Source organism: Carica papaya, chromosome 8 (assembly GCF_054855325.1).
Source record: "Carica papaya isolate Zhongbai chromosome 8, ASM5485532v1, whole genome shotgun sequence".
NCBI classification, from domain to species: Eukaryota; Viridiplantae; Streptophyta; class Magnoliopsida; order Brassicales; family Caricaceae; genus Carica; species Carica papaya.
In genome coordinates, this window is record NC_142316.1 from 35,228,543 (window position 1) to 35,240,148 (window position 11,606).

Here is an 11,606-nt window from a genome sequence, read left to right on the forward strand (position 1 = left end):
TACCCATCTTCTTTTATATCATACTTCTTTTACAAAACATTAGTCACCAATTTTATATAATGACTCAGTTCTAGGGTTTGGCTGTTTATCAATTCTAAATTTACTTTAATTTAGAAGAAGATAAAATTAATTTTATATTGGACTCTTTTTGTACACTTCTCAATGAATTTCTTTAATCCCAAAAACAAATTCCAATGCATAAATTTCCCTTGAAAAATTATTAAAAAAATTAATTTGACTGATTTAAAAATATGTTTTTAAACTTAGTTAATAAAATATATGTAACTAAATACTGATTTTACATATATTTGATATATTTTTCAATAATTTTGGTTCGCATACTTTAAGTTTACTTTAGCCTTCAAAACTTATTCTATCGTACTTGAAGACCTTTCATTCATCCACATCTCCTGTGACTCTAATAAAACTTGTAAATCATTAAGAGTCGTGGTGTTCAAGTTTTTACACTGTTCAATGGTTGTCACTACGTAAATAATCTTCTCTATGAATTCTCCATCATTTATTTGGTCTTCGTTATTTTTTATCTTATTTACTAGTTTCTCCATTCGTGAAAAATAATCACGAATACTTTCATTTTTTCTTTACTCCATTAGTTTGAACTATCTTTTCAATAATTGTAGTCGTGTTCGTTTGACCGGATCTGCACCTTCATACACTTTGAGCAAAATATTCTAAGATTCTTTTATTGTTTTGGCACGGAGTATTTTTTTTTGCCAAGACCAAGAGCTCCACAGAAAGACAAATTCGAAAATAAAATCTTCTCATTTAACGAACAATTGGGAACCAAGTCTTGTAATAATGCTACTGACAACTTTTCTTTTTTAACGATAACTACTATCTAGAACACGACTTCATTAAGTGCTTCCGCATCACAAAATTATTTTTAACATCGAACATGAAAAATTAATTACCACCTTGTCGAATTTGGACGTCTGGTTTTGAAGCAGAGGCCATATTGATTGAATCTTATGCTTTGATATCAAATAATGGCAATTTAATTTTATCGTAATTGTCAAGAAAATGAATTTAATAATCAAATGAACGCTCAAAATTTTATTTATAAAAAAAATATAAATTTTACATAACTTACAAGACAAAATTTCACAACCACAATCTCGTTACACATTAGTTTGTTGAAATTAATAAATCTCATTTATTTCTTTCACCTCACGGTCTCTAATAATTTTTTTTCTTCGTATTTGTCTCTAATTTTTTCTTATGTCTAAAACTATATATATAAGTTGCAAAGTTGACGTCTCGCATTCACGTTTTTTTTATTGTTGTCGTTTTGATAATCAAATAAACACTTGAAATTTTATTATAAAAAAAACATAAATTTTACATCACTTATAAGCTACTATAATTGTAGCGAAATGAACACTATGATGTTTGTGAATATTGTTTTATTACATACACCAGAAAATATGAATTTAAATGTTGACTTTCTTGGATTTATATAATTTACAATAAATATATTGAACATCGTCACCGATAAATGAGATTGAGTTCGACGAATATGGATGTTTGCACCGACTTGATCTTAGAAGAGAATAGAATGAGTTACACTAGTGAGTTTGCGATTACTGTACCTCCCGAAAAGTTCGTACGATCGTATTAAAACTCGCCTAAATAATCTCAATGTTATATCTATTGAAGTACCGAAGGCGAACAGAGATCCTCAAATTCTCGATTGAGGGATTAAGTGATAGATCGATCGACGTCCAAAAAACGTTGTTGCTTATTGACTTCTTATCTTTTTTTTCTGAAAACTTAATTATCACATCGGAAGAATAGGGTGAAGTTTTTAATACGATTCTGCTATTTTATTTAAGAAAATTTAATTATTATAAAATATTTTTTAATAAAAAATATAATAGAATTGTAAATATTTAAATTAATTTAATTACAATAATTTTAGCAATACATTATGAAGTTAATTTTTAGATAAATTAATAAAAATAACTTTTTGTAAATAATCAACTTACTAGCAACGCATTGAATTAAATATAAGTAATTAATAAATTATAAGCAAAAAATATGTCAATTTTGTGACGAATATTATAAATTATATATTGTATCAATCGGTCAAAATTGGAAATTTAATTGAAACCTAGAATATTTTGTATATTATTTTTGCATTATATCGAATTTACTAATTATTCTGACTGAATATTTGATCCGATTATTTTATCATATTAAATAAATATAACTTTATTTATATTTAAAAATTAAAAATATATTTATTGATATAATACATTAACTTTATTAATAAAAATATAAATGTATTAATAACTAATAATAATAATGTATACATACTTATGATGTTGGGTTTAAATAAATTTTATAAAATCAAACATAAACAGAACTCAATCACATTATTTTCTTGTAAAACCAAATTTAATTTTACCCAAACCCGCATTTTAATAATATCGAGTTAAGTTCATACGAATCGTATCACCCGGATTAGAATACAAGATATCTAACCCTAATTATGACTTAATTTTCTGCAAGAGTCAGTTTTTTAATATCCAGCACACACTCTTAATCAACTGGTTAATATCCAGCTGAGGGAAAGTGTTGATATTCTCATATGGTTTCAGATGGAAAATCTGATCTTTTTGATGGTGTAAGTTCTCTCGGAAGTAACGAGTTTTCTCAGCGACATCGGGTCGCCAGCTGCAACAATTTCACTCAAGGTGAGAGGTTGTGAAAGGTATGGTGCTCTTTCCACACAGCGCCCAGTGAAATGAGTTCTGCGGAATTATTAAACCGATTTCAATTACAGCATTTCCACTGGGCTGCTGATACCGTCTCTGCCAGTTCCGCAACAGGAGGCATATCGAAGGGCAATAGATATACAAGGCTAGGTTGATGGCAAAATCCGGTGGCCTATAGATATACAAATCTAATTTGATGGCAAAGTCCGGTCAGTTAGCCGCGATATTGAAGTCTTAAACTTTCCATAATCACAATTGAAAAGAACTATTTCTAGCATTCAAGAGGAAAAACCCAGGATGAAATTATACTATATCACCTTAAGTTGAAATTCAAGTCATTCTGAGGTTGTACTCAATTTATATCTACTTACTAGTTACTACACAATATCATAATAGGCGGAATTTAGTATTACCAATTCAGCTCCCGGAGGCAGTCTTTCTCTTAGATGCTGCGCTTTTCTTTCAGATATCTTCAGGACAAGCCAAGGGTTTATTGTTATCTTCTCGAGCTTTACAGCAATCTCAAGCAGATGAAAAGCAAAGTCCATATCGCTTCTACAACCAACAAATCCATCGATTCTCACCAACTTGAGACATTGATGAGGATACTTTGTAAAGATACGGATCTCCTTTTCTTTAGGTGTATCATTCCATAGGGGGGAATTTCTTAGTGAGAACTGCCAAAGAGGAGCAAAAAGTAGTAATCTTAGACAACAAAATAACAATCTTTAACGCTTAAGAAATCAATTAGCTGCAGTCTTCCTCACCATTCTACTAGGTTCTCCGTCGACTACTAACTGCCATAAGGAAAGTGAGACATCAAGTCATATATTAGTTTGCAGAAAGGAATGAAGACATGATATTTCGTTTATTATTGGAGTAACAAATACATAGACTTATATACACAAATATATATAATGTCAGTCACAATGAATATGCAAATTATTCTTGCTATAATATCAAGTCAGTAGAGTGCAACAAAAATAACCAAGAGTTGTTAGAGAGCACATGCATAGTTGGCTGGAGAAATACTAACATGAATCACAAAGCTATGTAACAAAGGTGACGCCTTGATAAGGGTGGTGCACCAGAGTAAGCTTTTATTGCCACTTGTAACAATTGTGAATTCTAGATGACGGAGATTTCTCAACTCGGGAAAATTAAAGGGTAAATCATTGATTACCTGAATTAAAACAGAATACAGCACATATTAGAAGTTTACATAGTCTTTCTTCAATACAAATATTGATACACATACACATGAATCCCAAGTCATGAATCCATAGTTTAAAAAAAGAAACTAAAAAACAAAAAGGCTAGGCGAAAACCGAGTTCCAATATCTTGATAGTATCTCGTTCAGTACCAAGAAACTTAAGAGTTGAAATAGTCATTTGAAAAATAGAGACGACAGGATAAAGAGAAGATTTTCTTTACTAACCTCATAACAAAAGTCCGATCTCAACTTGAGTGTGTTAAGCTGAGAGTAGAAGTTGAAACATTGGGGAAACTTGCAAATAAACTTTACAAAAAAGAAACAACCTACTGACATCTCTGACAGAGAAGAAAGATTCTTGAGAAGCGGAGAACCCAGTTGCCCCACATATTCAAATGCTTTGAGATTTGGTGCATCAATCTCACAAGTAACCAACTTCAAACAATCTGATAGCTCCAGGCACTTTAAATTAAGTGATGGACCAGCAACTCTTAATTCTCTCAAGCAATTAGAACCAACCACAGATAACTCCTCAAGAACTTTGCAACTAGATAAAATGTCTTCAAGAACTTCCCCACTAACATCCACGGATTTTAAACGAAGGGACACCAACCCAGAAAAATAAGCAGACCTTAACATGTAAACATTTGGATTCTTCAGAGTCTCTCGCAGCAAATTCTCCAGACTAGGAAAAACATATTGAGGTCTACTCGGGTAACTATAATAGTTGCTTTCAAAGTTCAAGTCAAGCTTCTTAACACCTTTGCTCATGGCAAACCTAACCCAATTGTCGATATGAGCAGATGAACTCTGATTCAAATCAAAATGAACTCTAAAACTATCTATACGTTTACCCCGGTGCAAGTTCAAGACTTTATCAACCCACTTCACAAAACTGACTCTTTCCAGTTGACCAGCTTTGGGTACACGCTTTAGTGCCTCTGAAGCTTCAAAATCCAAGGCGCCAACCGTAAATGTCCATAGCTCTGCCCATCTACGGGATAAAACACAAGTTTTGGCCGCTTCTCTCAATCCCAAGCAAGAAACTATTAATATCAGAACTTCATCTGGCAGACTATCAATACCAATCTTCTCATCCAAACAAGTCTCTCCCTTATCAGGCTAATCCAATGAACACATCAAGGCAAAAACAAAAAAAAAAACAAAAAAAAACAAAAAATTAAGACAAAAACATTGTACCACTGCAAAATCATACCATTCCTCCAAACAAACGATACTCGACAAATACCCCTCAAAAGAAAGAAAACTAAATTGACAAACTATTCCATTACCTTCGACCGTTTCCGCTTTGACGCCCAAGACGCACCGCACAATGATGTCTCCATTTAACTTGAAAAAGGAACCCTAACGACGAGTGAAAACCCAAATTAATTTCATTCTGAAACCTAAAAGGAGCAAACGAAACCCTAAATTCGACGAAAAACAAACATAAATTTCTTTCCAACAAACATACATGAAATTGCAACCGTTCGAAGCATCCACCAAGTCATCAAAGAGCGGAGAAGTCGGGTTTTCCCACCGACGGAGTGAACCTGCGATCGGCCCTTGATTAACGGGTCGATTCACGCGTTTCAATTGGACTCTTTTCGTACATGTCTTACCAAATTTCTTTTGTCCAAAAACAGATTCCAATTTAGGTAAAATATTTTTAAATTTCCATTGAAAAATTATTAAATAATAATAATTTTATTAATTAAAAAATATACTTTTAAATCTTTATAATATTATTATTACAATAATTATTTAATTGCGTATACAGTATAAAAAAATTATTTATGCATTAATTTTATTCATTTTAATTTACAGATCAAGTAAAGGACAAAATTCAGTGCAGCTAATGGGTCCATGAAACTTCAATTATTTCAGCAACACTGAGAAAATATTAAAATCGATATATATCTTTAGCCCAAGTCAAAATTTCAACTGCGTGCCTCTTGTAAAATTTTATGAAATGATTGAAGCAAGTATGATATATTTGAAGTTTCTGCAATATGTCATACCAGTGCTTGCTCGCTGACCTTTGCTTCGGTGCAGAAAATCACACCAAATATTTCATTTTCTCCAATCGGCCTGCTTGAAATGTTTAACAGCAACAGTGCTGCTGAGAGGATCGATGGTCGTATGGTTTCAGATGGGAAATCTGATCTTTTTGATGGTGAAGTTTCTTCGGAGCTAACGAGTCCTCTCAGTGACAACCAGTCACCAGCTGCAACAATTTCACTCAAGGTGAGAGGTTGTGGAAGGTTTGGTGCTTTTTCCACACAGTGCCCGGTGAAATGCATTGTGGGGAATTATGAAATCGACTTCACAATGAACTCTCTGCCAATTCCACAACAGGATGCATATCGATGGCCTATAGATATACAAGTCTAAGTTGATGGCAAATTCCGGCGGCCTATAGATATACAATGCTAAGTTGATGGGCAAATCCAGTTAATTAGCTGTGATATTGAAGTCTTAAACTTTCTGTAATCACAATTGAAAAGGACTCTTTCTAGCATTCAAGAGGAAGAACCCAGGATGAAATTATGCTAAATCACCTTGACTTGAAATTCAAGTCATTCTGAGGTTGTTCTCAATTTATATATATAGTTACTAGTTACTACAAAATATCATATTTCCACCCAGCTGCGAGAATAAATTTAAATTAAGCGGAATTTGATATTACCAATTCAGCTCCTGGAGGCAATCTTTCTCTTAGCTGCTGCGCCTTTTTTTTTGGATATCTTATGGCTATGATCCCATCCACCCTCCTTCAGGAAAAGCCCAGGGTTTAACGAAATTTTCTCAAGCTTTACAGCAATCTCAAGCAGATGAAAAACAAAGTCCATATCGCTTCTACAACCAACAAATCCATCAATTCTTACCAACTTAAGACATTGATGAGGATACCTCGTTAAGATTTGGATCTCCTTTTCTGTATATGAATCAATCCATAGCTGAGAATTTTTTAGTGGTAACTGCCAAGAGGGGCAAAAACTAGAAGTCTTAGACAAAAAAATAATGGTATTTAGCAATTAAAAAATCACTTAGCTGTAGTCTTCCTCACCATTCTACCATGTCCTCCATCTGTTGCTAACTGCCATCCACAAGGAAAGGGAGATGTCAAGGCATATGTTAGCTCGCAGAAAAGAATGAATATTAAAGGTAGTTTGAAGAAATACTCACATGAACCACATAGTTATGTAACAAAGGCGACGCTTTGACAAGGGTGGTGCACCAAAGTAGGCTTTTATTGCCTCTTGTAACAATTGTGAATTCTAGATGATGGAGATTTCTCAACTCAGGAAAATGCAGAGGTAAATCATTGCATACCTGAATAAAGGCAGAATACAGTAAAATATTGGAAGTTTACATTAGTCCTTTTTCAACACAAATATTGAGATATATTTCGGATTAATTTTGCTGATAGATGTAATGCAAGCACAGTATATTTGCTACACATAAATCCCAAATCATGAATCCATGGTTTAAAGAAAGAACTAACAAACAAAAAGGTTAGGTGTAAACCGAGTTACAATATCTTGACAGTATCTTGTTAAGTACAGACAAATTTAAGAGTTGAAATAATCATTTGAAAAATAGAGATGACAGGATTAAGAGAAGATTTTCTTTACTAACCTCATAATCCAGTACCAATCTCAATTTGAGAGTGTTAAGCTGAGAGTAGCACTTGAAATGTTGGCGAAAGTTCCTAATAAATTTTACAAAGAAGAAACAACCTACGGACATCTCTGACAGAGAAGAAACATTCTTGAAAAGCGGAGAAATCAACTTCCCCAAATATTCAAATGCTTTGAGATTTGGTGCATCAATCTCACAAGTTTCTAACATCCAACACTCTGATACCTCCAGGCACTTTAAATTAAGTAATCACTTAATTTTCTCAAGCAATCAGAACCAACCACAGATAAGTCCTCAAGAACTTTGCAACTAGATAAAATGTCTTCAAGAACTTCCTCGCCAACATCCACGTCTTTTAAACGAAGAGACACCAAAGAAGAATAATCAGACCTTGACATGCAACCATTTGAATTCTTCAGAGTCTTTTGCATCAAATTCTCCAGACTAGGAAAAACATATTGACGTCTACTTGGGTGACGACTATAATTGCTTCCAAAGTCCAAGTCAAGCCTCTTAACATCTTTGCTCATGGCAATTGTCGATATGAGCAGATGAACTCCAACTCAAATCGAAACGAACTCTAAAACTATCTATACAATTACCCTGGTGCAAGTTCAAGACTTTATAAACCCACTTCACAAAACTGACTCTGTCCGGTTCGCCAGCTTTGCATATACCTTTTAGTGCCTCCGGAGCTTCAAAATCCAAGGCACCAACTGTAAACCTCCATAACTCTGCCCATCTACGGGATAAAACACAAGTTTTGGCCGCTTCTCTCAATCCCAAGCAAGAAACTATTAATATCAGAATTTCATCTGGCAGTCTATCAATACCAATCTTCTCATCCAAACAAGTCTCTCCCCTATCAGGCTAATCCAATGAACACATCAAGGCAAAAACAAAAACAAAAAAAACAAAAATTAAGACAAAACATTGTATCACTGCACAATCATACCATTCCTCCAAACAAATGATCCTCCACAAATACCCCTCAAAAGAAAGAAAACTAAATATACAAACTATTCCATTACCTTCGACCATTTCCGCTCTGACGCCCGAGACGCACTGCACAATGATAACTCCATTTAACTTGAAAAAGGAACCCTAACGACAAGTGAAAACCCAAATTAATTTCATTCTGAAACCTAAAAGAAGCAAACTAAACCCTAAATTCGACGAAAAACAAACATAAATTTCTTTCCAACAAACATACATGAAATTGCAATTGTTTGAAGCATCCACCAAGTCATCAAATAGCAGAGAAGTCAGGTTTTCCCGGCGACGGAGTGAACCTGCGATCGGCCATTAATTAACGGGCCGATTCACGTGCTTCAACCGGACTCTTTTTGTAAATTTCTTAATGAATTTCTTTTATCCAAAAAACAAATTCCAATTTAAATAAAATATTTTTAAATTTCCATTAAAAAATAAATTTTTAAATCTTTATAATATTATTATTAGAATAATTATTTAACTGCCTATATCGTATTAAAAAATTAATTATGTCTTAATTTTATTCATTTTAATTTACACATCAAATTAGTGACACAATTAGTGCTGCTAATTAGTCCATGAAATCTCAATTATTTGAGCTACATTAAGAAAATATTAAAATCGACGTATAATTACAATGATTAATTTGTGTTTAGCCCAAGTCAAAATTTCAATTACGTGACTTTTTGTTGTCGTATTACTACAATAAATTTATTAAAATTTAATTATAATAATTTTATTAACATATTAAATTGTCACGCTAGTGAATTAATTTTAATTAAATTAATAAAACATCTTTTATGAATAATTAATTTATCGAATTAAATATGAGTATTTAAAAATAATAAATTATAAAACTAACAATCATACATGTTTTAATTTAATTTAATAATATTTAATTAAAAAATGATGCTGATTAAGCAAAAAAATATGTCAATTTTGTGACAGGTATTATAAATTATATATTGTATCAATTGGTCAAATTTGGGAATGCAATTGAAACCTATAATATTTTGGCGTATGTATCACCATCTGGAGAGTTATGATTAAAAAATATATGTTAAATATTTAATTATTTATACTAATAATAATATGTAAATAAAATATGGGAATAAATTACAAAAGAATTAGATTTTAAATATAATTACAGTTAAATTTATTAATTTCAAACAACATTATAATATATTATTTATGGTTTTTTTTTGCGTTATGTTACAATATTAAATTAAGCAAAATTAATAATTTATTTTAATAATGTATTTATAAATTATAATGAGTTTCAATTAAATTATTATATATTTTTTAAAATATATATATATATATATAATAATAGTTAAATTGTTTTAGTTCATGTAGTTTTAGTATATTGATATTAAAAATTAAATATAACATTTTTATATATTTTTTTTAAAAACAGCATGCACTTGCCATCATAGTCCTATACATACACGCATGTACGTACATATACATACGTGTATATGTATTTATTGGTAGTCCCAAAATGCGTAGATTATACGGTAGAATAATTTATAATAAAAAAATACAAAAATTATATATTTTCAAAATTTAGGGATTAGATCGTAAATTACTCCATAGTTGGGGGCCACCGAAGGATAGGAAAAGGGTGGGGGAGGACACATGGTACGAGTCAGATCCGAGGTGGTCAGGGCCCACATATCCTGGTTTGTTGTGACCAAAAAAATCTTCTCCCCTCGTCCCGACTCCCGAAGCAATTTCAGTTACCGGAGGAATCGCCACTTGCAAACTTCTGCTCCAAAAATCCAGGGAGTCGCGGGGCCCACCGAAAAACATGTTCTACCTACGTGGCTAAAAGCATCATGCAACGACAACACCGTCCCGCATCTGACGTGGTATCTATTCCAGTTGAGCTGCTAGTGGGGCCCACCTGCCGCGCCGTTCCGTTCCACGTGGCACCGCCGCAACCGAGCTGGCTCTGCCAATCGCCTTTAGCCGTAAGAAATTTTAATTTATTTGCTTGATTAAAAATGATAATCGCTGATTAATTTTTATAAACAAAATTAACAAATTAATTTATCTTTTTTATTTACTAATCTTTCAGATAATAAAGTTTTTAAAAATATCTTTACGTTGATTAATTTAAAGAGTTCATGGTTGACTTGAAATATAACGCATGCATCCACTAATCCACTCTTTAATTTAATTACAATTTTGCTACACAAAGAATGTTTGATTTTTTGTCAATACATATAATTTATAAGAGAAAATCAAATGAACTTATTACTGGTGTAATTGATGCCAACCATATAAATCTATATAAATATTCTTCCAAAGCCAAGTGTATGGTTCAGGATTTCGATAATCAATTGAAATCATGACTCGAATCAAATATTAACACATGCCCAATAAAAAATATCGTACAAATAATAATTTTTTAAAAAATATAATTAATTACTGTCCAAATCGAAGAGAAGAATACAAAATTTAAAATTTTTTTTAATAATAAAAAAATAGTCTAAAAAAAATAAAAGACAAATTAAATTTTATTTTACGTAATATAATTTTGATATAATGCCATAAATATTATATCATTCTTATAAATTTATATATTCACAAATAAATTTGAATTTATAATTTATTATAAAAAATATATATATATGCGAATTATTTAATTAATTAATTATCCAAACTGAATCTATACTTCCCAACAAAATTATTAATCACTACTAATTATTCCATTAAATTAAATATTCCCCATCCTGTTTATCACTACGGAATATGTCACGTGGTTAGAGGGTCAATAGCATTTCATACACGTGCAAATCACGTGAGACAAAACGACAACATTCGGTATCGTTTAATATTAAACTGAAATGGTAATCAACCAAAAATTCGTGGGTACGAACGTTGGGACAGTGGCGGCTTGCACGGCGTGAAGTGACGGCACTTCCAACTGATTAACTTTTTAGTACATTTCCCGGAGAAAAAGTTTATTAAACGTCATCTCCGCCAGTCACACGCAGTAAACTACTGTTGC

General features: G+C 32.0%; 2 protein-coding genes across 7 annotated transcripts; both read right to left on the bottom strand.

The window, feature by feature from the left end:
* Positions 1–3,015: 3,015 nt before the first annotated feature.
* LOC110811222 (F-box/LRR-repeat protein At3g58900-like) lies at positions 3,016–7,836 on the bottom strand. Of its 6 annotated transcripts, none has more exons than XM_088208996.1 (12): positions 7,595–7,836; positions 7,142–7,288; positions 7,023–7,052; positions 6,866–6,933; positions 6,642–6,726; positions 5,974–6,179; positions 5,427–5,581; positions 5,245–5,317; positions 4,178–5,074; positions 3,775–3,921; positions 3,506–3,535; positions 3,016–3,415 (listed from the first exon to the last, which is right to left on the bottom strand). In XM_088208996.1, the coding sequence occupies exons 8-12, from the start codon at positions 5,296–5,298 to the stop codon at positions 3,116–3,118; spliced, it is 1,428 nt and encodes a 475-aa protein (XP_088065122.1). In that variant the 5' UTR covers positions 5,299–5,317; positions 5,427–5,581; positions 5,974–6,179; positions 6,642–6,726; positions 6,866–6,933; positions 7,023–7,052; positions 7,142–7,288; positions 7,595–7,836; the 3' UTR covers positions 3,016–3,115. The 6 variants fall into 6 exon arrangements, with proteins under 6 accessions (XP_088065122.1, XP_088065121.1, XP_088065118.1 ...); XM_088208995.1 differs by having other exon boundaries at positions 6,841–6,933; XM_088208992.1 differs by having other exon boundaries at positions 6,866–7,052.
* LOC110811276 (FBD-associated F-box protein At5g60610-like) lies at positions 6,646–8,682 on the bottom strand. Its single transcript, XM_088210382.1, has 7 exons — positions 8,629–8,682; positions 8,200–8,467; positions 7,879–8,117; positions 7,595–7,831; positions 7,142–7,288; positions 7,023–7,052; positions 6,646–6,933 (listed from the first exon to the last, which is right to left on the bottom strand). Exons 1-7 carry the CDS (start codon positions 8,680–8,682, stop codon positions 6,646–6,648), a joined length of 1,263 nt encoding a protein of 420 aa, XP_088066508.1.
* Between the last annotated feature and the right edge of the window lie 2,924 nt (positions 8,683–11,606).

Coding starts and splice junctions, on each gene's coding strand:
- LOC110811222 (XM_088208996.1), bottom strand. CDS start 5,298: ATGGAGACATCATTGTGCGGTGCGTCTTGGGCGTCAAAGCGGAAACGG. Junction 5,075..5,244: donor CAAAGCGGAAACGGTCGAAG/GTAATGGAATAG, acceptor TCATTGGATTAG/CCTGATAAGGGAGAGACTTG. Junction 3,922..4,177: donor GATCGGACTTTTGTTATGAG/GTTAGTAAAGAA, acceptor GTTTTAATTCAG/GTAATCAATGATTTACCCTT.
- LOC110811276 (XM_088210382.1), bottom strand. CDS start 8,682: ATGGAGTTATCATTGTGCAGTGCGTCTCGGGCGTCAGAGCGGAAATGG. Junction 8,468..8,628: donor CAGAGCGGAAATGGTCGAAG/GTAATGGAATAG, acceptor TCATTGGATTAG/CCTGATAGGGGAGAGACTTG. Junction 7,289..7,594: donor GATTGGTACTGGATTATGAG/GTTAGTAAAGAA, acceptor GCCTTTATTCAG/GTATGCAATGATTTACCTCT.